A 25,472-nucleotide genomic window follows, 5' to 3' on the forward strand; every position below is an offset into this window, starting at 1 on the left:
TATCTTACATTTACATATGTCATTATGACATGTTTGGAGGCCAGAGTGGGTGTTTTGATGGTGATCTTATTGGACATCACATTGTCCGGAAGTATCCACAGATAGAAGAGAATAACAAAACCACACTGAAATGAAAATTTGTATGCTGAGGTCTTATTCTCTCTTATCTAGAACATACACAAATTCGTATCTTAGCACAATTACATGTTCCAGACTTTCTGCATAACTTTTCCAATCGTACAGCCAAAAATGTTAATTTGTGAAAACCAAAGATTCTGTATAGAATCTTAATTGAACAAGGCTGAAGAACTGGATTTCTGTACAGTTTCTATATATCAATTGCATTCACTTCCACTTTTTCCACTATTAATAACATTTGGTTGCTTATTATTTTGGAAACAAACCTTATCATTTTCCTGCTTCCATAACAATGAAGCCACATTAAATATTACAGTCAATAGTAAGACACAATTATCATCAATTGGCTTACCCGAGTTAAGAGTGGTTCACCATTTTTTAGCCACCTGTATGTAGGTTTGGGCCTTCCATTTGCTTTACATTCCCAAAAGACATTTTCTTCTATGGCCACATGTATATCATTTATTTTTTGAATCCAATTTGGTTGAGCTATAGCAGTTCAGAAAGCAAAGATGTATATTCAGTGTATGTTCAATCTATTTTTATCACATGCAATCAAGGGACAAAAGTAGGCTTATAATAAAATTACTTTTCCAGATGTTTTGCAATTACAAGACTGGTTAAGAGTTCAGAGGGTACTTTTAGAAGACAACCCACTCTATGTCTAACTTGGAATGTCCTGTTTTTGCAGCCCATGTGGCTGGTCTTTTAATTGCAAAAGGCAGAAAATAAAACTAGCATTGCCATATGGCAAAATTAACTGTCCCTCTCCCCCAAGTATCTATTCTTTTTTTTATTTTTTTCCTTTTTGTAAGAGAAATATCCCACACTGCCCCACCATTTTTGGCTGGGCTCATGTCTTCCTAGATACATATTACATTTCCCGGATTTCTTTGCAGTTAGAGGTAACCATGTGACTAAGTTCAAGCTAAAGGTACCTGTGTGAAAGTAGTGAGAGCAACTTGCAGGTAGTTTACTGAAAGATACTTGTCCTGGACACTTTTTTTTGTGTGTGTGTGTGTCCTGGACTCTTATTGTCCCATTCCAATGATGGGGGGAAAAGTGACAGTTGCAACAGCTTCAGGCTCATGGAGAAAAGCTATGTAGGAAAAAAATTCTGACTCCCAGTCTTGGATTTTGAATGACCCCACACCCACCAGCTGATTTTTGGGGAGATATGTGGGAGAGAAATAAACTTATTTTTTAAGCCACTGTATATTTGGGTCTCTTTGTTACAGCAGCTTAGTTTGTCTCTGATACACTTCACTCCTACACATTGTATAGATAATTGTGTAGCTTCTTTCTCCGTCTAGACTATATCACTGTTTATTATTGACTTATTTCATATTGATAGAATGTTATATACAAGAGTATGGCTGGGAATCCCAAATCTCTGAATGAGTTCTGATTTTTACCAAAACTTTCTTAGGAAATCCAGTCTTGCCCACAGTCTAACAGGAATGCAAGGCAGCACTTAACTCCCACATTACCCACTGCCCTACACCACTCCCACCAACCAAACTATGCCACCTTTCTCTTGCTTCAGTTGAAGTCACACTTTTTTTCATCTTATTCTCAATAAAGACAATCTTAATCCCACATTCCATAAAATATCTTCATAAACATCAAGTCTTGCATAAAGCACAATTCATGCTATTATAACTGTAAGAGCAAATGTATTTAAGTAGAAAACCTTCAGCCCAAAATTTATGCAGAAGAGGACCACAGTTATCATTCTGGATAATTTTCTTCTTACAGAGCATTTCTATTAGGGTAATGCCTACCAATATAAACCTAATAGTTAGAATTGTTATCAGTATTTAATCAGAAGATGTTAATCAATATTCTTAACATGCCTCTTAGCTGACTTGACCTCAGTATCTCCATTTAGTGAGGCTTCAAATTATCTATAATTTAATTCAAAAGGAAATTACTAGTGTTCAGGCTAAACTGTCTATCTTACCTACTTACAAATAAACAAAACTCGAAAAACACTCAACAAGTCATTTAACCAGCAGAGGTCCCTAGGTCCTTGTTTTCTCCTTTTTCCATCTTCAAGCAGTTGCATGTTTTTCAAGGAGCAAAACACAATCTTACAAATCCTCTACTGATGGAGATGATGCATTGCTGCATATGAGGGGAGGCTGAAAGGGTCGATTTTCAAAAAAAGTTATAACATCAACAAGCATTAATTTGAACAAAAGGTTATAACCTTCATCCTTGAAAGAGCAGCAAGTCTGCCATTGTTCTATATCTTCCTGCTGCTAATGCAAAGGGAGCTCAAAAGGTAGATACATTTTCTGTTCTCTGCTTGGAGAATTTGATGTGTAACCATGATAGGGCTAATGGCAGTTGTGTGCCTGATTTCACATTCAACTTGCTGAATATTTACCCCCCACAGAGTCCATGAAAACAAAGCAAACAAGAAAAGCTACAGAAATCTATGTGGAATATTAACAACTAAGCCAAACTTTTCAAAGAGACTGAGGGAAAAAATAAATGGAAGGGCAAATATAACTTATGAAGCAATGTCAAGTTGAAGTTCAAAAAGGAAACATCAAAACCACGTGCAGAGACTGAGATTTCAATGTCATAGATTTCCTGTAACACTTGGGCTTATTCATTGCTTTCTCTCAAAAATATAGAAAGCTAGAAGCAAAACCTTGCCATCACAAAAAAGGAGATGGGGCAGGGAAGGGAGGGTCTTGAGAGGATTATGAAAAGATCTTGTAAACTTCTAATTACTTCCATGGGTTCTTTTTGTGACTTCCAACAGAGTTATGGAAGTTAAGGTGCTGGACCAGAATGCTCAATGGTAGTTATTTGTGCCAGCCCAGGTGAAATCACAAGTGAATTCAACATTGTGAAACATCATTAAATACTTTCTTTGTTTTTAGAGTAAAATTAATTCATAAAGCTGAATCTGAAATGATAAATATATTTTCTTTTTGAAGTGAATACCTGGACAAGGACCCAGGATTAGGAAAAGAATATCATATTATATAAATGGCAAAGAATGAGATAATCTTTCTTTTTAACATGCCAGTTGCAGATCCATAGGGCAGAAGCCCACACAGTAAAGATTTCTGCTGCCACTCACTGAGATTGGATGAATCAGATCTAAGTGGGTGAGTTTCTTGTATAAAGTCCCATGCCTGATGGAAATTATTTTTATTCCTCCATATCTCTTTGGGTCACCTAGTTCAAAGTCCTTGAATAACAAATGATCCATTTTAGTGGATGACAGAAAACATGATTTACTTGGGCAGAGGTGCCTAATGCATATGGGCCTATGGTATTTACTTCCTAGTTTCAACTACATTTTAATGACTCCATGTCTAAATAATAACTCTAAATGAAGCCTGAACAGGTTGATATAGCACTATTATGTTTAAATGTTTTTTTGGGGTAATATATGTAGATTCTACATATTAAACATAATTAATCACATCCATATATTAAATCATCTATTTTGGTGATTCATGTTCTTTTAAGGTTTGAAATGGATTAATTCCCCCTCTAAAACATATCAAGTCTTGTTCTCAAGCTACAAATTCAAATATAAAGTTAAATGATTGTATTGGATTTGACCTGTGACACTGTTAGTTTCTTGGATAGATGAACAATCTTTTCATTTCAATCTTTTGTGCAATAACTGCCAGAAATGACCTAAATCTTTATATATTCCAGTCACTGGAATCATGTAAGCATCATATCCAATAAGAATTTCTATCGCAGATGGATATAATTTGAACTTAGTGGCCGAATAAATCTCAAAGGTAATGAGATCTCTGATTGTCCAAAACCAGAAATTTCTAAAAGGAAGAAATGCCATCATAAGCCCTAGAACTTAGAAATTTAAAAATGTAAAAAAGGATATGCTGGAGAAAAGCATTTATTTTATTTTCATTTTTAAAAAAGATTTTATTTATTTATTTGTTCATGAGAGACACACAGAGAGAGAAAGAGATGTAGGCAGAGGGAGAAGCAGGCTCCCTGTGAGGAGCCTGATGTGGGACTTGATACCAGGACACCGGGATCACGCCCTGAGCCAAAGGCAGATGCTTAACCACTGAGCCCCCCGCAGGTGCCTCTGGAGAATAGCATTTAAATTACTATTGCAAAGATGGGCCCAGTAGCCATTAGAAATTATTTCTGGTATCTTACACAGTCTTGGAGAAGATGAATCAGCTTCAGGGAATGTAGATGTTTAGCTAAAAATGCTTCAGAAGTTTATTGGTAGTGGGTTTTATGAACCTGAAGATAATTACTCAGCTTCAATTTAACACCTATGTATATAGTTGCTTCCCAAATCTTTATCTCCAGCCTGGAATTTTGGACTGTTGACAGAATCCTTGAGGTATTCTCATTAACTTTGCCTTGAATCCAACGTTCCAAGTGCTGGCACTTGAATGATTCATCTCCAAACCTTACTGTATAGTCTTCCAACTTCTCCTTACAGTCTCTTCTTAAGTCCTTGACTTCCCATTTGCATATCATTGAACTGGAAGACCAGCTTTACCAGAAATACTGATATTGTGTTCCGAGATAGGGTCCATATTTGATATTCATTCAGCCCTCATAATCTACCATCCTCTGACTTCAGGCTCTCATCCACTCAGTACATATCAGCAGGCAAGCACCCTAATATGGCGGTTTTCAAATTCAATTCTGTGAAACTCTGAGGATTCTGAGGAGGTCCTGTCTTCAACTAGAGAAGCCTTGGTTTGTTTTAAATATTGAGAATTTAATGTAGAAAAAAAGGAACTTGATGATTAAACAATACATGCACTTTGAAAAATACTATGCTGAAGCCATCTAATCTTGTTTTGTAAGAAGTAGCTTGGATTTGGAGCCTGGTGATTGAAAGCTTTTCTCATTTAAATTGAGGCAAGGTTAGACTTAACAGTATCTGAAGTCTCTTCTAACTTTAATATGCTAAATCTTTAGATTGCATCTTGAACCAATCTAATTCTTGGATCTCCTGGATTCTCTGTTAATTTGTGCTTCCCTCAGACACTCCTAGTTAGGGTCTCTTTACCTCTATATTGCACTTTTGCCTCTGGCAATGGCAATACCATGAGGTCAACTCTCTCACAGGTAACAATCATAAACTCTGCACAGAAGGTAAAAGTCAACTATGGAAAGGCATATTGGAGTGCAACCAAAAGCAAGTACATTTCTATTAATAGGCATTCACTAATAAATACAACAGATACGATTGTGGGAAATAATCTGTGAGATAATGGACAGGATTTGTGAATGTGCTTTGTACACTGTAAATGTTAGACATACTAAGAGAACACTACCATCAATTCTTATTTTTAGGCTAATAGTTACACTACTCTATCATCTGGTTCTACTCAGTTCTCTTACTTTCTCTCCAACTATGCCCAGTGAACGCATAGTCCTTGGCAAGTAAGGGTCTTCTTTGTCCACAAGTCCAATAAATCAGTTCCTCCTCAAAACTTTGATCTTACCACTTTGTCTTTTTGAAACATTCTCTTCCACTTCATTTCCAACCTGTTTTTACTCTGAAGAAACACCTCCTCCACAAAGCCTTCTCTGATCTTCCAATTGTAGTCCTTCTGAATAGATTCTGTTCATTTGGCATAAACAGCCTATTTTGTGCCATTACTTGTTTTTGTAAGGCCTTAAGGTTGGTTCACTAACCCCATATCTACCCAAGAAAACCAAGCTATTACTCTAGCCTAACATGGATTAATTTCCTTTTAATTTTCAACTTACTCACTACCTAGTGATTCTCAGAATCTGTTCTTACTGCGTTGAGCTTATTTCTTTCTCCTTCCCCTATCTACCTTCTGAACAAAATACTACCAAAGCATGATGCTATTTCTTTATGGAATATCTCTTCAGTATCACTTTATATATGTTATTTCTCAACCTTATAGTAATCTGTAGGCTAAATAGAATTATCCTCATTTTATAGATGAGGCCTCGAAGTAGTAAGTTCTCAATTCAGAAAGTGGTTCAGTTAGGATGGGCACACAGGCCTGCTTATCTCCAACATCCATCTCTATCTGTAGGCTCTCAAAATATTTTCAACCCTACCATCAGTGATGATGTGAGCATACTTTTGGATCTGTGTCTCTCAAAGTGTGGTCTCAGGACCATTGGGGTTTCCCAAGCCTCTTTCAGAAAGCCCATGATATCTTTTCCTCCCAACTACCTATCTGTATGAGATCAAGTTTTCTTCTGTTAAGACAGACATTAAAGAGATTTACAAAAACATAAGCAATACCCCTTTTGTCATTAATTTTTTGGGGAAAAATACAGTTTCTTAAAATATATTATGTTACATGTTGTCATTTTAAAATAAACTCCTAGGGCAGCCCAGGTGGCTCAGCGGTTCAGTACCACCTTCAGCCCAGGGTGTGATCCTGGGGACCCAGGATCCAGTCCTACGTCAGGTCCCTGCATGGAGTCTGCTTCTCCCTCTGCCTGTGTCTCTGCCTCTCTTTCTCTCTGTGTCTCTCATGAATGAATAAATAAAATAAAATAAAATATTCCTAAATTAAATTCTCAGTTTTAATTTTTAATATGATATAGATAGATAGATAGATAGATAGATAGATAGATAGATAGATACAACCCACATAAGCAAAAATTCTTTGGATATAACCAACATAAGCAAACATTCTTTGAAGTATTTAACAAATTTTAAAGGTGAAAAAAATGGCTGAAACCAAAAGTGTGAGAACTTCTACTTTAGACAAGCACGGGAACTTTCAGATAAACAAATCCACTTATGTAAAGCTTGCCATGAGTATATTTAAACAGTAATCCTGTGGTATAAAAATTGTAATAGTACCTCTGCTTTCTATGGTAATACAGAGTGAGGGAACTGCATTGTATTTCAATGTATTCTCCTTGATATAACCTTTTCTTCCCTAATCTGAGGCTTCTCTTGTCCTAAGGATCTCATGTCCCCACTTCTGTATTATTTCCCACTGGCCATCATTTACAATATGTTCTCAGTGTGCACCTCTTGAAAAATTGCAGCAAGCCATTTTATTAGAACTACCAGATAAAGAAAAGGAAACAAAAACTGTTGACTTTATCTTAAGTGACACTGAGGGAAATTGAGGGTCTCAGTATCAGTTCTGTCCAGGATAATTAAGCAGACTATTGCTCTACTGTGAAATTACCTTATCTGTTGTGTTCATCTTTTTGGTCACTGTGTCCTTTAAGCCACTTTGTAGGGCTGAATATTATCTAGTGATCACATATACGTAGCATATCCGGGGGGAAATTAGTATGCTATGCTGTCTGATGCTTCTGTATTCACTTATTGATGACCTTAGAGATACTCAAACATTTGTTTGCAGAGTCCTCAAGCCTACAGTTTTGCCATTTAAGCCAAAGGACCATAGCATACAAGGTCTAGACATACAACTAAATATGTAATTTAGAAATGAAAATAAAAAGAGCTCTTTTGGACTCAATAATCAGTTGATTATCTTAGAAAATAGGAAGTGAGAAAGTCAATTGTCCATCTGGATGTTTTCATTTTATGATGCTGGTTGTGGAAAATACAGAGAAAAAGTAGCCAGGTGATTAATGGATTTCCCCCTTACCTATTGTATTAAAATATCTTCTTGGCAGAAAAAGTAATGTGCAGTATAACAGAAAGAGTAGCTCTAGTCATAGCTCTAATTCTCACTCACCCTATGATCATGGGTAAGTTAATTTATGTCTCTGGGCTTTATTTTCTTTGCTTATAAAAATCAAAGGGTTGGCCCCAATAGTTCCTTCCAGTTCAAACATGACAGGATTCTATGAATGATAAGCCTGCTCAAATATTCTGTTCTCTGTTTCCTAATGGTGAAGATGATTTTACTCTCTTAACACCTGTTACATATAGGAGAAATTACAAAAGAGTATTAAATATCAGATTCTTTAGTTCACACTTCATTCTTCTAAATGATGACTATATAATACTATTGGTCTATCTGTGAAAGAAAGGAAGTGACTATACAGACACAATGAGGTGGAAAAATGAGTAATTATCAAGTGAATTAAATATATTTTATACATTCCTTTCCCTTCTTCAAAGATAATTACTTTAGCACTCTCATTCTACTTTGTCTATGTAGACTGTCTACAATACCTGATGTGACAGCAAGCTGTTAGCTTTGTAAGAACCAGGAACACTTTTGCATGAACCCACTTTAATCTGCTTCACTCTGCCACTTGCAAACAGCTTAGGAGAGAGCAATGTTTCTCACAGTGTGGACTCTAGACAAGCTATGACAGCATTACTGAAGCATAACTTTTAAAAAATGCAAATTCTCAGGCCCCATTCCAGTCCTACAGAATCAGAACCTCTGTGGGGGGGGGCCCAATATTCAGTATTTTAATAAATTTTCCATGTTATTCTAATGCACATTGAAGTACAAGAACCTCTATCTAACATGGAGGAACAAGCATGGCATTTGGAATCTGGCTCTGTTTCTTACTATGTAAACTGAGGTTGGCTACATAATCTCTTTGGGAAGCAGTTCCATCTACAAACTGAGTTTATTAGAATGGTAAGTTTTATTGGCTCTAGTTCCAAAATTTATCTCAAGTATCTCCATTTATTTTCTTTCCTTGAGTCCTAGCCACCAACATCTCTTACCTAGATGGGTCCCTGACTGATTATCCTGCTTTTGCTCTAGGTTCCCCAGAATCTATTCACCACAAAGCAACTAAAGTGGTCTTCTAAAAACATGAATCATATCGAGTCATTCCCCTTCTTAAAATCCTCCAATAGTTTTCCATTATACTCAGAATGAAACCCAAACTCTGCCTGGCTTGTGAGGTATGTGTCACCCTCCTATTTTTCAAGACTTTTTGCTCTGTCTCACCATGCTTTAATTATACTGGTTTCTTTGATGCAGCTCAAACATATCAAATCGTTTTCTGTCTCCGGGTCTTCGCAATTCCTTGCCTTCTGCCTGGGAGGTACTTCCCTCGAAAGTCTGGCTTTTGCTCACCCTTTGGTGTTCAGCTCAGAGTACAATTCTCAGACTAGTCTTCCCTGACTACCTTATGGAGCCTTTCCCCTGCTCCTAATTATTTTATGCCATATCATCCTAATTATTTTCTTCATAATTCTTATCATAATATGAAAATTTCTAGTTCATTTATTTGCTTAATAGTATATTGTCTTCAACTTCTAGTAGCAACAATCTCCTTGAGGGCAGGGAGTTGTACTGTAACCCTATTGCCTAACATTGCCTACCATTTGTATAGAGACCTCTTCTAACAGGCTTGAGTAATGTTAATAACCTGAGCAAGGCAAAAGGGGCCAGAGTGACCATGGAGCTGAATGCAAACAGGATCATTAAGCTACTCACCTTGAAATAGTCATAGGCCTTAACTGACCAACTACAACCAGGCACAGTTCCTAAGATTATCAAAATAAGGAAAGTTCCATATATTCCCATACTCCACCCTGTAACTATAGCCCCTTACCACCACCTCATGGTTGACATTCTCTCCTTTGCTGTCTTGCCTACTGCTCCTTTGCAGTGTATTAAATAAACATCTATCTCCTTTGTTATGACTCGGGTGAATTCTTTCACTGCTTGTGCCGCCATCCGCCACCCAATCAGGATGCCCCACAATACAGCAGGCAATGAAAAGAATATTTGTTGAACGAATTAATAAGATATTAAAATCACTGGAAAATTTCTACCTTAGCAACAAAGATTTATTGTATCTTATTCTTGAAAATTACAGATCTATTTGTAGAAATTTTTTATGCTGAAAAATGTCTGAAAAAAGCAGATTAAAACTAGACTACACTGTATAATGTATAAATTTATCCAGTCACTATTTCCCATACCTGAAACAAATGTAACATTGTGTGTCAACTATACAAAAAAAGAAAAAGAAAGAAGGAAAGAAATAAAGAAAACATCAAAACTAGAGACCACACTGGTCAAGTATAAGTCATGGCAAAAATAAAATAAATTGGAAAGACAGTGTAGGGTAAAATGTTTTATGTCTGAACTAGTTTTAAATCTTCACACATCCTAAACATGAGTAGCACATGCTAACCTACAAATACAGTTATAGTGGGAATACACCAGCCAGGAATAGAAGCTTCCATCATTCTGACACAGGGAAGATGGGAACAATGGAATCAGGTCTAGGAGGCCTTTGGAGGAAGGTTAAATGGTTCCAGTTTTAGACAATAAAAATAGCCATTTTGCTAAGCCAGATGAGAAGTTAGCACACCTGTGGCTGTTGAGGTGGCGATTTGATGAACAGAATAAACAACTTAGAACCATAAAAAAGAAACAGGTTCCTAAACTCAAACCCATGGTTTATAATCCCTGAGCATAGCACATCTTAATGTTGTAAGAAATTCTCTTGTCAACAAAGACAGAATGTTCATGGATAAGTGACTGGGGTTATTTTCTCCCCTTTTGTGATCTACATAGTGATTTTAATTATAATAACTCATTTAAATTGGAGATCTAGACAGCTGGATATTGGGAACTCAGCATTGGGAAAACCCAATAGAGACCAAAAAAATGAGAGAAAAAAAATGACAGCCAAGCACTTTTGTATAATTAATCTCTCCTGTGACAATGAAAACAGTTCGATAATTTCTGTGTCACTGATATGCTAGTTGAGGAAAAACAAAAGAATAAACATAGATGCAACAGCCAAGTGCTATTAAAGTCAACTGATCTGACAAGCTTCTAATACCAAGGGTGGTTGACAACTGAGAAAAAAGCTGAGTTATCTTCAGAAAGCAGGCAAATTTCATTCTGCTTTTTCCCCCATGCATGGATGCAGATAACTCCATTTAAAAGGGAAACACTGTTAGAACCTGATTTTCATCTCTAGGGCAGGATCCCTGAAGAAAAAACCATTTTACTGCACAAGGCTGAGGGCCAGTGACAAGTTTGAGTCTCCAAAACAGTACCTCTGGAGTACTCTTTTTCCAATGCAGGAAAACTTTGACCCACTAGAAAGCACTACATCAACTCCTGGTTACAGAACATTTCATACTTTCATAACAAAAACAGATACTTCACTTAAAAAGAGTAAAGTGAAAATACTTTATTCAATGAGTTGAGCAACTCAAATAACACTTAGGAACAACCACACTAAATTGAGCAGTCTATTCAACTAATACAAATGAGAAAACATTGGCTATTTACCCGAATATTTTCAGGTTGTCCTTACCTGACAAATAAATAATTATTACACTTGTGAGAAAAATGTACCCTAAACACTTGAAAGATACATCAATTGTATCTCACTAAACATGTAACTTTTGGTCTTACATTTTTCAGTCAATTAACTACGGAGTCTTTTGCTTTTCACCCAAAGTATCAACTACCACAGTTTAAGAGTAAAGATTAAATATCAGGTCCATCAGTTGGTTTGAGCAGAATTAGTTCTTCATAATTGTTGAAGAAATATGAATGATTAAAGAAGTGTATAAATTTGTTCAAACAACTGTTGCTCAGGTCATCATGTGAAATAGTTCCTAGAGCCATGTGTGCTCTCCTGTTACCCTGATATATCAGGTGTGTGAGTTCTGAATCCTGAGGGTCATGTGGGGGAGTTCCTTGCAAGCTAGCTGATACTCCAAATCTCTGTTCAGTTTTCGATCATGCTTCTATGATTAATGAACAAAATATTTGGCTATATCTTAAAACCAAAATGCTTTGGAAGAAGAAATGGTTAAATAAATAGACCTTTATGGTATCTGTTATCGCAAAAAATAAGAACATTTAAAACTTTTGCTACAACCTGCCCCTAAGGAGCTACTCTCAGCATTTTAATATACATTGTTGTATATTTAAACTATTTGTGAATAATTATCAATCTATGGTATTTATTTCCAATATCCCAGAAAGATGGGATTCAAACATGTTCCAATTTGGCAGAACTCAATTTGCTTTCAAAATGCCTATCCAATGAGATCCCATTTTGGATTTCAAATCGATGCCCTAACAGGGTTTCCAAGACTGGCTAAATTGGCGACCACGTGCTAGCAGTTTTACATTTATATTATGTTTGGATCAATGCCGATGATTTGATTGGAACAGGAGCAGCTGCACATAAAAAGTCTTTGGGGTGAGAGAGATTTGTCACGCTCCACTCTGATAAGAACTAAATTTGGGGAGTATGCATTTTGAAATGTTCGTGGTACCACATTAAATTGCTATCAAATACAAGCAATTACAAAGAATTAACATGAGCCCCAAATCAAAATTTGAAAGAAGAAAAGCATACAGTTTAAAATGAAATAAATCAGGAGAAAGAATAACAAAAGGTTTCCTGTGTCAGGTTTACAGCTTGATGGCAAGAAGAAAAATGCTTCCTTTGCAAGTGCATTTCCAACTAATACGCATCTCCCAAACACCTCAGCCTGATTTCTTCCCCTCTGCCCTGTCAACATCCTTGTCCCCCACCCTCACTCTCCACACCCAGAATCACCCAGGGAATGCTAATTAGCAGCAAACCAAGGGTTTTACACAGTCTTATTTTACATGCTCTTTCCCAAAAAGCCTGAATGCAAACCTCCCAGTTTATGCTTTTAATGCCAAGGTCTGTAGCATTACAAATGATAAATTGGAAATGCAAACTTACCATAAAAAGTCAACTGTCCCCTTGCTACATTTTTCCCTCTTGAATTTTCAGCCACACATTCATATAAACCAGCATCTTCCTGCTGAAAATTGGGGATTTCAAGAATTCCATTTGACTTGTGTCTTCTGGCTTTCCTTGCTATAGGCTTTCCATCAGCTCTTCTCCAGATAATAGTTGGTACTGGACTGATAGCAAGAATAAAAAAGAGTGAATCAAATTAGAGAAAACTTTTTGAACCTATGCTTCCCATAACTCCTTCCTTCTTTGTTCTAAACATATAAGCTTGCCTTAGACAGTATTCCCCAAATTTCACTCATTCACATATCACTAAGATTTTAACCATATCCACATTTCTAGTATTACTATATATTGTGTTTTTCTTAGAATCAAATAACTTTTCTTAACCTTAAAAATATGTAATATTATCACTAAAATAAAAACAGATTTTTATATGCTTGTTATATTTTTTAGTATAACTGTTTTTTTCCTAAGGCATAAATATGACAATAAAAATTTCCATGCACAAATGTGTCAGAATGAAAAGGACAAGCAAATTTTTTCACATTCCTCCCATATGAGGTCCAGATCCTCCTTTGCATTAAAAACCCTGTTGAGTTGTCTGACTACTTTGGTTATTGAAAGAAGACAGAGGGATGTTGTGCCAGTTTTGAGGGTCAGGCAATAAGAAACTAGCAGCTTCTGCTTTCTCTCTCGGAAAATTCTCTACAGAACCTTACCAACTTATAGCAGTAGTTCACTAGGAGAGTGGTTTGGGGAAATTTCACTTAAATTAGTAAGATAAGGAAAGAAGCCATCTGTGGGGTCTTTATGTACTCTCAAGGCATCTATCATCCTACAGCCAGAACTGTGAGAACACAACTTAAGTTGCAAAGAGGGCATCGTTGAGTCTGCAAATCAATGGTTTAGCAAGCTAACCACAGCTTTTAAGATTGCAGCTTCCTACCAGGGGATACAATTATTTACTATTTATTTTGCACAAAAACACACACACAGAGAACTAATTAGGCTAAAGACTTGCTAATCTTCTCTGGAAAACCTGAGATGGTATTTAAAAAATTAAAGCCATCAGTTCTACTATACTTGTTTAGAACAATTTAAGTTAATTCAACAGACACTAACTCAAGATACAGAAAGGGCTCTATCAAAAGTACATTACTGGTGCCTTTACATTTGATGAGATATACACTTAATACATGCCTTTACAAATAACTGTACTTAGACATAGTCTTCCCGCTCTTAACTGGGCAATGATGATGTGTTTCGGCAGCTGGATGTGCATCCCCAAACATTTCTGTGTAGACTGGAGGAGCCCAATTTTGGTCTCTTGTTTTTATTCCAGTGCCATTCAAGCAGTGTGAATAGAGTTTAATTCATACCCCCTTTGAAGTATGAACGATGTGAATTTTTCTCTTTTTCCAAAGAAAGATTTTTTAAGGTGTCACCTTGCATAGTTTACCAAATTTATACCTAGCCTATGCAGCTACCTGCTTTCACCTTTTCCCTGGATTGTATTTCCTAATGTATATATTTAAAATAAAAAATGTGATGTAGCCATGTTATATAACTTAGCAATCTGCTTTTAGTCTCTTAGCAATAAATCATGGGTATTTTCTTACTTTTCATATGTTGCTTTACAATTTGACTTTTAATGTCTGTACAGCATTCAGTCCTACAGATAGGTCATAGCTTATTTAATGTGGTAAGTTTCCAGGACATAAGAATTTACCACTGTATTGTATTGTGCCAAAGTAAAGATAATATTGCAGCTTAAACTGCCTTGATTTAAAAACACGGAAACCCCAAAAATCCTTTTATTAGAGCGGAAAATATAATGAGAAAAAGGAATGTCTTTCTTCTATGGTTGGTGTAAAATGCAAAAAATATACAGAAACAGATTACATGCTGATAGGAGGGGGGTTGAGTACAAGTTAGTGTTGCTGCTTTAGTCAACATTAGGGCACAGGAAGAGGATGGGGAGTTAGCAGTGGGTTAGCTGAGAAGATGGGGTTGGGTGTACAGAGTAACATCAATCATTAAAATCCACAGATGACCTGAAAATTCTCATTTTAGATGACAGTGTGTATCATTTATGCCAAATCCTTTTTTCAGGGTTACTGGGAGAATCTTAACTGATCTGTTTTTCATTTTCTTTATGTCCTCTGAGAGATACACTATGGAAAGGCAAACTGGATCTCAGGTTCATCACTCCACAGATTTAATAATAAAGTCATGAATAATTTTCAGATAAGCCTCTAAAATAGAGACTCTCTTAAAGAATCTAAGGTCTCACCTATATTTAGCCAGAACAGAAGGAAATCCAAACTAGGGAGAAGAGACTAATAATTTAAAAAGAAATTCAAGAAAAGTTTGATGCATCCTCTGTAAACTAGTGCCAGAATGAAAGTCCATATTTTTCCAAATAGTCAGCTTGAGCGTACCTCAAATGAAGGCCATTGTTTTCCTGTCATTCTGGGTTAGACAGCATGCACATTACAGGTCACAATAATAGAACAAAATACTTTTTCAGAATTGCCCATTCTCTTCTTCTTTGTGGCCCTGTCAATTGTGGCAGCCTAATCCCCTTGTGCCATTATAGGTCCCCTCTCCATGGTAAGAGGGCAGAAACAAAGATGCATACGTAGAATTACAAAGAGAAAGGCTTGACTTACTTTCAGTTACTGCAGAAACCATCACTGTGAACAGTGCAAATAAAATTCTATATCTGCCCAGCTAAATAGAGGACAAGATGGAAGAGAAACCAGAACTTACTTTCCTAAGGCAAAGCATTCCAGCTTCACTGTTGTTCCTTTGGCAGTCGGCACCGTTTCTGGGAAGTGCACTTCTATTTTTGGCTCATATTCACCCATCACCCCTGTGAATAAACAATGGAACTAAGTCTTTGTGGTTCTTTTAAAATGTACACAAGTGCTTTATCTCTTAATGTAGGATGTTCTAATACATCATTATGTGTGCAATTAATTTCTTCATTTAGAGCTGGTTCTATCTCTAACCAGCCTTGAATTGTGGCTCTTCTCCCAGTTCCTATGAGGGTAAATTCTGTATCACAGTGCCATACCATCTGCCTAGGATCAAATTCTCCATGTATATAACTTCACTTATCAAAAAACCTTTTTTTTTTTTAAAGGCAGTCATAGGACCAAAAAAGGAAAGAATAAAGTCTTAGTCATCAGGAATATCAAGTAAATTATCTTTTTTGAAAACATACTGCATGCAGAAAAAGTTTAAATATTAAAAAAAAAAAATAGGGATCCCTGGGTGGCTCAGCGGTTTAGTGTCTGCCTTTGGCCCAGGGCATGATCCTGGAGTCCCGGGATCGAGTCCCACGTCAGGCTCCTGGCATGGAGCCTGCTTCTCCCTCCTCCTGTGTCTCTGCCTCTCTTTCTCTATGTCTATCATAAATAAATAAATAAATCTTTAAAAAAAATACATCCAGGCTCTCTTATGTCTATATAAAAAAATCTGAATAATCATTTTGTGACCATGCATTAATTTATTATTCACTTTCATTACCAATCAGAATTAATCATAAATTAATGCAGAGAAGGTAGCATCAAATGGCAGTATTATTATATTTTGAACCAATGTATAAATAAAGGACAGTAGGAAGCAACTACAGAAAACAATCTTAAAATTATGCTCACCTTCCCAATGGCATGCTTACTTTGAAGATCATATTCTCCCATTTTCCCATATCCTAGAAAATGTACATTTGTGGCCAAGGTAACATAACCTAACAACCTAAGTCCATACTTTATAACTAAAACTTGTTGAGTATTTCTTTTTTAAAAAAAATATTATTTATTTATTTATTTATTTATTTATTTATTTATTTATTGATGAGAGACAAACAGAGAGAGGCAGAGACATTGGCAGAGGGAGAAGCAGGCTCGCCGCAGGGAGCCCATGCAGGACTTGATCTCGGGACCCTGGGATCATGACATGAGCTGAAGGCAGATGCTCAATCACTGAGCCACCCAGGCATCCCTCGTTAATTATTTCTTATCAACACATTCCTGACCCCATGTCCTACTGCTCTAATTGATTGAATACATTTATTTTTATTCAATTTCTAATTTTGTCCTATGGTCTCTGAGTTAGCAGTGCCAGTATAAAGTTTGGAATTACTTAACTTACCAAGAAATGATAGCAACTTCCATTTCACCTCTCTTTAGGTTTCCCATAGTTATAGAAAAAAAGACTGAAGGATTCAGAAGAAAAGGTAAAAACTAGGAGTGGATGGGGACAGGTACAATGACAGAGGGAAGCAATTCCACTCACTTTGCAGAGGTGATTCTTTTCATCTGCAGCTTTAATATGTGGGAAGCATCAAGGGGATTTCCTTAATGTGTAAACAGAAAATCAACAGTGTCATATGACATAACTGTCTAGCTAGGTTTGCTATGAGGTATGTAATCAAACGTGCAAAGGTGAACATAATTGTTTGATTTTCTTTCCTTTCACAGAATGACAAGGAAGATTGGATTTGGGAGGGAACTTTAAAATAATTTAGTTTAGCATTTTTAATCTCGGCATCCATTGATGCACACCTTCCCACAGACAGGATCTGTAGCTAGCAACCTATTCCCAAAAGGACTCTAAATAGGGGCACTGGGTAATACAGTTGGTTAAGTGCTCAAATCTTGGTTTCCACTCGGGTCATGATCTCAGGATCATGAGATTGAGCCCCATGTTGGCTCCCCATTCAGTGCAGTGTCTGTTAAACTTTCTCTTTCCCTTTCCCTCTGCCCCTCCCCACGATGTGCATGCTTGCACTTTCTCTAAAATAAATACATCTTTTTTTTAAAAAAAGGACTTTAAAGCAAGCACCTTTCCCCCAATTAAAATCAGTCTGATCTGTCTCTTCCTTTTGTGAGCAAGGCTATAACCTAAAAGGTGTTAAGCAGCTTGTCTTTTGTTTTACAACAAGCTAGTTCGTGTTCTAGGTTGCAACCCTGGTCCCCCCCTTCCTCTTTTACTATGGCTTCTCACCACTGCAATGATTAACACTACAAAACCAGATTCAACTATACTAAATCCATGTTTGCCACATTCAGACACAAAATCATTCCTTCCTTTTTGGCCAGTCTGAGTTCTCTTCCACTTAAACTTGGGTTTGCCTTCCTTTGAGCATTTGTCACAAAGCTGGACCAGTAAAGAAGTGGCGTTTGCTTTTGATGGCATTCACACACAGCTGCTGAACTTGCTAACCAACAGCATACAACTGACTCATTGTCCCATAAATATCAGTAGTATGACTCTGAGTGCAGGAACAAGTTAACACCTTTTAGTGTTGTGTGTGTGGTTATGTACTCCAAGAGCAGTGTTAATTAAAAAAAGAATTGCTTTGAGAAAAAAGAGGTCTTTTGTGTTCCCAGGGAATCAAAACAATCTGCATTGCAGTGCATCATGTGTGGGAAGGAGATGAGGCAATAATGTTAAAATACAAGGGACAAGGTTGTTTTAGCAGTGATCAGGTTTTCCCTCTGCCTTCTCTTTCTTTCTTTTCTTTTTTTTTTTTTTAAAGATTTTATCCATTTATTCATGAGACACACACATACACACACACACAGAGACAGAAAGAGAGGCAGAGACAGGCAGTGGGAGAAGCAGGCCCTAAGCGGGGAGCCCAACTTGGGACTTGATCCCAGGTCCCCAGGATTAGGCCTTTGGCCAAAGGTGGCGCTAAACCACTGAGCCACCCGGGCTGCCCTGCCTCTTCTTTCTACAAACACTACATATCCACTAGGTTTCTTTTACCCAGCTCTGGAAGATATACCAAGGAGCAAATATATCTCACAGGACCTTTTCCTGAGAAACTGAAATATCACTGCAATGCAGAGACAGAGTAGAAGATCCCCTGCCCTGTTATCTCCTCATCCTAAACTCCTATGTACCAAGGCCCAGACTTGAAGTCCACTCCTCCAGGATCCTTTTCCTCCTCCTCAGCCTGGCCTATTTTCTAGTCCATAGTGCCCTTTAAATGATCGCATAGAATAAAAACCTCTTTGCCTCAGTTCTGAATGTTTCCCCTGACTTCTTTATTTATTTATTTTTTAAAGATTTCATTTGTTTATTTGAGAGAGAGAGAAAGAGAGACAGTGATCAAGTATGAGTAGAGGGAGAGGGAGAGGAAGAAGCAGATACCCCATTGAGTAGGAAGCCCCATAGGGGGTTCGATCCTAAGACTATGGGATCATGATCTGAGCTGACAGCAGATGCTTAATCAACTGAGGTGTCCTTTCCCTGACTTCTTGAAAAAACACATATACACACAAACACATTATGAAGGATAATTTACATATCAAAAATTGACCAACTTTAAGTGTATGATTCAAAGATTTTTGGTAAATTTACCAAGTTGTAAAGCCATCACCATAATCCAGTTTTAGAGCATTTCCATGACCCATGATCCTTCATGCCTGTTCATAGTCAATCCTCAGAACCTGTCCCGGCCCGAGGCAATACCTCTAATCTGCTTTTTGTCTCTGAGAATTTGCCTTTTCTGGATATTTCATATAAATATAATTAGACACTATATATTCTTTTGCATCTGGACTCCCACTTGGCATAATGTTATCAAGATTCATCCATGTTGCAGCATGTATCTGTTCCTTTATATTGCTGAATAGTATTCAACTGTATGGAGATACCACATTTTACTTTTTTATTCCCTGGTCATATTAGCAACAAAGTACACAAAGTGAGTAGCTTAAAAAAAAAGAAAATTATTCTCTTACAGTTCTGGAGGCTAGAAGTCATAAATGAGGGCAATGACAGGCCCTCTGCTCCTGACACTCTGAGTAGAATCGTTCCTTGTCTCTTCCTAACTTCTGGTGGTGGCCATCAATCTTTGATGTTCCTTGCCTGGCATCTCCATTACTCCAGTCTCTCTTTTGTCATCACAGGACATGCTTTGTGTCTTCTCATTGTATTTTTATAAGGACACCATTCATATTGGATTAAGGCCCACCATCATCCATAATGACTTCATCTGAACTAATTACACCTGTATAGACCCTATTTCCAGATAAGGTCATATTCTGAAGTACTGGGGGTGGGTGGGGTTATATCTTCAGCATAGCTTTTTGGGGGGACACAATTCAGCCCATAATACCAGGTGATGGGCATTTATTGGGTTGCCTCCACTTTTGGCTATAAAGAGTAATGCTTATGAGAATATTTGAATGCAAGTCTTTGTGTGGAAATTTCTTTCATTCCTCATTCATTTTTTACATGAATGACTTATCTCATGCTTCATGTCTCAGCTCAAAGGGTGCCCCTTCACAGAAATGTTTTCTGATCACACTATCTAAAATAAGTTGCTGTGTTATTCTTTATTAACATCTATTTCCTCTATGTTAATTATCATAATTCACAATCTTGTTTATGTATGAGTCTAGTATCTGTCATTTCATTGAGACTGTACAATGCATGACATCAAGTAATGCGTCTATCTTTTTCATTTGTACCTCTAGCTTCTATCATTGTTTCTTCACCTAATAGGTACTAAAAAACTACAGCCATATAAGTAATGTCATTTTACACACAAAATCCTGAGCCCTTCTCAAACAGCATTACTGTTTTCTATCATCTTTATAGCTATTTATAGACATGTTATCTCTTTCTTTGTGCTTTCATTTCCTTGAGGAATGGAAATACTTCTGATTTTTTTTCCTGTGGCCCTCACAAATCCTAGTTTAGTACCAAGCATATGAAGAAAAAATATGATTAGCAGGAATTTGTGGAAGAGAGGAAAAGATATAAGAATATAGGCCTTATACTATGACACACAATAGCTATTAACTCAAACATGCACTTCTTTCCAGGCACGGAAGTCATTTCTAAAGTATCAGCATCACAGCTTCTTATATGATGACTTCACTCACTTACACCAGGTTTTTTCTAAAATGAGCTCTAGGTTGTTTAGGCGGTCATACGGATGATTTCTGGGTTGATGCTCATTGATCTATATTTATAGCTATAGAAATTAAAGTAACAGAGCTAATAATACAGATTGATCTGTATTATAACAAGGTTATAGGACATAAAGATATGGATCAGAGATTGGATGGTATGGTTTTCATGATGTTTAAAGAATTTTCATTATATTTAAAGATTGTCCTAGTCTTAAAGTCATAAAAAATAAAGAAAGCAATTTTCTGTAACTATATTATGACATACATTTGGGGGGGGGGCACTTGCAAATTGTTTCATTTAATTTGGTGACATCTGGCAGAAGATATATTTTTTATTTGACTATTTACTTCATTTTAACTATTTTGGCCTTTACTTTCTATATTAAATTTAAAAAGCTGTTGCCGTTTTTATTTTTTTATGGAACAAAAGAGTACAAATGTATTCTTAAAACAAGGTACATTTTTCAAGTCCTTTCTCTGGCCACCTGTACACTTTTGAACTTAATTGGTCTACAGCTGCTCTGGTGATTTACAGAATGATTAGGCAGAAAGAGAAAGGCTGCTGATGGAATTGCTCCAGACTCGTTTTCTATCTTCAAACTATTTAAAAGGTGAGAAGATATAAAGACCTAGCTGTGTCCACACAACCAAGGCAGGTAAAAATAAGGAGTGCATATCATATAGTCAAAATCAACCAGGATACATCATCTCAGTAATATTCCCTTTCTCTTGCATGATATCATTAATTTATGATACAATTTGTCTACAGAGACAGCTTTTGCTTTTAATTTTACAGACATTTATACCTATAATTTTAAAAATAAAGAAAAAAAGTCTTAATTCATAAAAATGCATGTCCATATTTTCCATTCTAAAATGAGAGACCCACCATAACAAATAGTGAAAGTTAAGTACTTGAAATTCTACACATTAGAGTCCTCAGGAGTCAAGGGCTTAGCTCTATATTTATATTCTGATGGAGTAATTGAGTAAGTGTTTATGTAATATCAACCATAAGACATGTACTATGCCTAGCACAATGTGGATAACCACATCTGATTATTATCTTCATGACACCTGTAGGCCACCCTTTTATAATGCCTTTCATGGTAACATGGCATATGCAGGCAATGAGTGTTCACTGAATAACTGAAAGAGCTGACTTTCTGAGGAAGATGTGGCTAGAAATTCCTAGGGTATTTTTTTTCTAAACCAGTGGTTCTCAAACTTAAAATCACCTTGGAGGGCTTAAGTTTCTGATTTAGGAAGTTGAGATAGAGCCTGAGAATGTGCATTTCTAACTATTTCCCAAGTGATGTTGAAGCTTCTGGCCCAGGGAGTATATTTCAAGAATTTCTGTAGTAACCATGACATGTTAAGCCCAAAGCAAAGAGTACAACATAGTAATACTAGACTCTCCTGTGGGCTAGTCACTGGAAGAGTATTAGAAATGGAATCCTACTGGTTGCAATACCCATCAAGAGCCTGAGCCCTGTATATGACCTTGTGGCAATGACTGTTCCCCTTTAAAAACCTAAAAAAATCATTAAGGTGACAATGATGTCTATTAAGAACATAGAATTTAACAAAATAACTGGCAAATTATAGAATACGAAAGAGAAATCAGTCACACACCATGCTTGTTTAACTACAATTTGCAGAGTGCTGTGTTGGCAGAAAGAGGCCACTTTGCAGAGTTGAGTGCCATAACATTTTGCCAACACCTGCCTCAGCTGGAACCTGTGCTTGCTAAATTAAGCCACAGAAGGCACTTTTACCCACTTCCACAGAGTGGGATTTTCTACTAAAAAAATGGCAAAAATCATCTTATGAAAAGTTCCCAGATGATTTTCTTGTGGATGAAGTCATATGATGTGTAGTTCATTAAGCTAAAAATATTTGGAATACCTCAGTCCTACACATCCCTTTGGCTGAATTTACAATTTGCTCTTTTAAAAAAAGACTTGTTTTCCTCTGGTTTGAAGGAGACATTGTGAGGTCTAGGATACCATCCGAGGTCCCCTTCTACCATAAGACACCCTCCAATAGGTGAATTTCCATTGAGTTTGAGGCCACAACAATCCGAACAACAGCCCCCCTTCCCTGCCGCTGCTGCCAGTGCTAGAGAGGAGTAAGGAAGCTGAAGGCTATACAACCTTAAATTTAGGGTTTTAGGGTATCCTCAGAAATCTGTGGGATGTGAAAATAAACATGTTTTAACTTCAAATCTGAATTCCTTCCTTCCTTCTCAATAATTAAAGTGCAGAGATAACTTTAGTCATTTCAGAACGCTATCTCCTATAAAGGTAGAGTGAATGCATCCATGCTTGACTAAAATAGTCCTGGTTTACCCGATATCCTTATGTAACTTGCTAAGTTTCCAGTTTGGACAATTAATTATAAGGTCATCTTCTTTTGGATGAAAGAAAGCCAGCTGTCATTTTCCTGTGATTAAGTACTTTTATATTCAGCCTACTAAAAAGGTCTTCATATTATCTTGAACAATATACTTTCTCTCCCTCTAATTTGTACATGTTGGTCCTAGTTCAAGTCTTTGGAACCACAAAAAAAAACAAAACAAAAAAACAAAAAAAAAACAAGTCTTTTGATGGATAGTCTTCATATATTTAAAGATGTTATCATGTTGTCAGGGATTGGCAAAGTTTTACTATAAAGTGACAGAGAACAAAGGTTTTATTTAGGTTTTGTGAGCTATACAGTCTCTGCTACAACTTAACTCTGCCATTATATAGCTGGAAAGCATTCACAGACAATATGTAAACAAAAGGACATGGCTATGTTCCAATAAAATTTTATTTACAAAAACAGTAGTTGGCAGTATGGCCCATGAGCCCTACTTGGCTGACCCCTGGCTTAGAAGAAACAAGAAAAATAGCAAAGTTTCAGAGAGTTGATAGAATCGACAAACTATTAGAGCTAACAAGAGAATTCAGCAAGCTTGCCAAATGTCGACTCACACAAAAAAATAGCATTTCTGTACATCAGCAATAACTAACTAGAGAATGTGATTAAAAATAAGAAACCATTTGCAATAGAAACAAAAATTACAGAGAATTTAGGAATTAACTAAGAATACCCAACATTTCTATGGATAAAATGTTAAACATTTTTTTTTTTTTTTGAACAAAAACAGACCACAGGCAGAACTGGCCTGCAGGAGGAAGTGTGCCAACTCCTGCTTTAAACAAACAAGGTACACATTGCCTGGTATTTTTTTCCTTCCTCAACTCATGATGGAAGCTTGGGCTGTTCCCCAGCATCAGGCCAGATTTCCTCCCACCCAAGGCACTGCACCCTTCACTGCTCCTTGTTGGCTCTTATTACAAAAGAGACTTAAATGAACCTGCTTTTACTTCCTCACTCTCCTCCAATATGGCCCCACTCCTGCCTCAGGCAGTTAGGCTTCTCAGCTGGACTGTCAGCTGTGATACACAGAAAGACTTCTGCTTTCCTGGTGACAAGTATACAACAGGTACTCAATATTTGTTGGTTAAATGCATAATCCAATGAATTCCCCATGTCATCTCAATTTTAGGCTAAACACCTCCACATCCCTTATTCATGTCTAATCCCTCTGTCTGTACATGTGTTTTCTGCAACTCAATTCAGTGATTCTAATAAGAATGAAACTTTAGACCTTTCATTAATTTGGAATCTCTAAGACAGTAGGTTTCCAGGGGCTGAGATCACATCTTTTTATTTCAGTGTACCACACACAACGGGTACTTAACAGATGTTTCCTAACTGACTAGCTAAATGACCATCCAAGACCTTTGGCCCCCATGGACCTGAAATGGAATGACTGTGCTAGAGGTCTAAAGCTGACTGCCAAGTTTCTAAGCTTGTCAAGCCTTCAAAATATCCAGAGCCATTAAGACACTATTAAATCAGATTAGCAATGGCAGTTTAGCAAAATATCTCACATCCTTTAGTCATTTAGATATTCTCCTCATAAAACATGTTTTACGCCCACAGATCCTCAACTGTGATGTTGTTAGAGAATTAAAAACAAGAGATGATTGCTGTGACAAAGCCACACAAAAGTTGCAATTAGAAGTGAGAGTAAAATAAAGCAAAGTGTTTTGGTATAAACTCTAGATCTTAAGTAACATAAAAACATGTCTAAGTGAAGAACTTATTTCTACCCATCACCAGGTAGAAGTGTCATTTTGCTAATTTAAATGCTAGGACATCAGTAAAAGGTTGTAGATCAAGTTTACAATCAAAAAAAGATCTTCTTAATGAATGGGTTTTTGATCCAATCCCCTGAGGTTAATTAAGCAGCCAACAAATAAAGCTGCTTTGTTTATGAAGACACACAGTGGTTGTTAATGCTCACTTGAGGTTCTAATCCAGCTTGGGGCAATATTAGAAAAGTTTACAACAAACTGATGACATATCATAATGGAAAATACATTATGCTGCATCAATATAATAGAATACCCTATAATATTCTAGTTTTATCCTTTCCATTTTTTAGTCTTAAATTTGGAACTTTAAGGGAAATGCGTCTTCTAAGCCACTAATAGTCACAGAGGTGAAGGCTCACAAATGCCCCTTTTTGATCAGAAAGAGTGAGTACACCTAGTTTCGTGCTAGGATTAGTTTTTAGCATTGGGAAGAAATCTGATCCAATGAATAGCATCCGTTGATTAACATCTGATATTCCTTGGCCTGTGTGAATATGAAGATTTGAGTAAGGTAACGTAGAAAAGTTGTGACTAGAATCCT

At 36.7% G+C, this 25,472-nt stretch overlaps 1 protein-coding gene and 1 long non-coding RNA gene across 21 annotated transcripts in view; one reads left to right on the top strand and one right to left on the bottom strand.

Moving 5' to 3' along the window:
• CNTN4 (contactin 4) overlaps positions 1-25,472 on the bottom strand; it is a 922,691-nt gene that overhangs the window by 147,929 nt on the left and 749,290 nt on the right. For all 13 annotated transcript variants that reach the window (XM_049098179.1, XM_025451427.3, XM_025451465.3 and 10 more), the window contains 3 exons: positions 15,553-15,655; positions 12,763-12,947; positions 491-627 (listed from right to left, as the gene is read on the bottom strand). In XM_049098179.1, the coding sequence (XP_048954136.1) occupies positions 491-627; positions 12,763-12,947; positions 15,553-15,655 (425 nt within the window). The remainder of the gene's footprint in view (positions 1-490; positions 628-12,762; positions 12,948-15,552; positions 15,656-25,472) is intronic.
• LOC112662844 (uncharacterized) overlaps positions 1-25,472 on the top strand; it is a 171,812-nt gene that overhangs the window by 102,552 nt on the left and 43,788 nt on the right. The gene's annotated exons all lie outside the window — the stretch shown is intronic.

Source organism: Canis lupus, chromosome 20, assembly GCF_003254725.2.
Source record: "Canis lupus dingo isolate Sandy chromosome 20, ASM325472v2, whole genome shotgun sequence".
In the NCBI taxonomy this organism is placed as follows: Eukaryota; Metazoa; Chordata; class Mammalia; order Carnivora; family Canidae; genus Canis; species Canis lupus.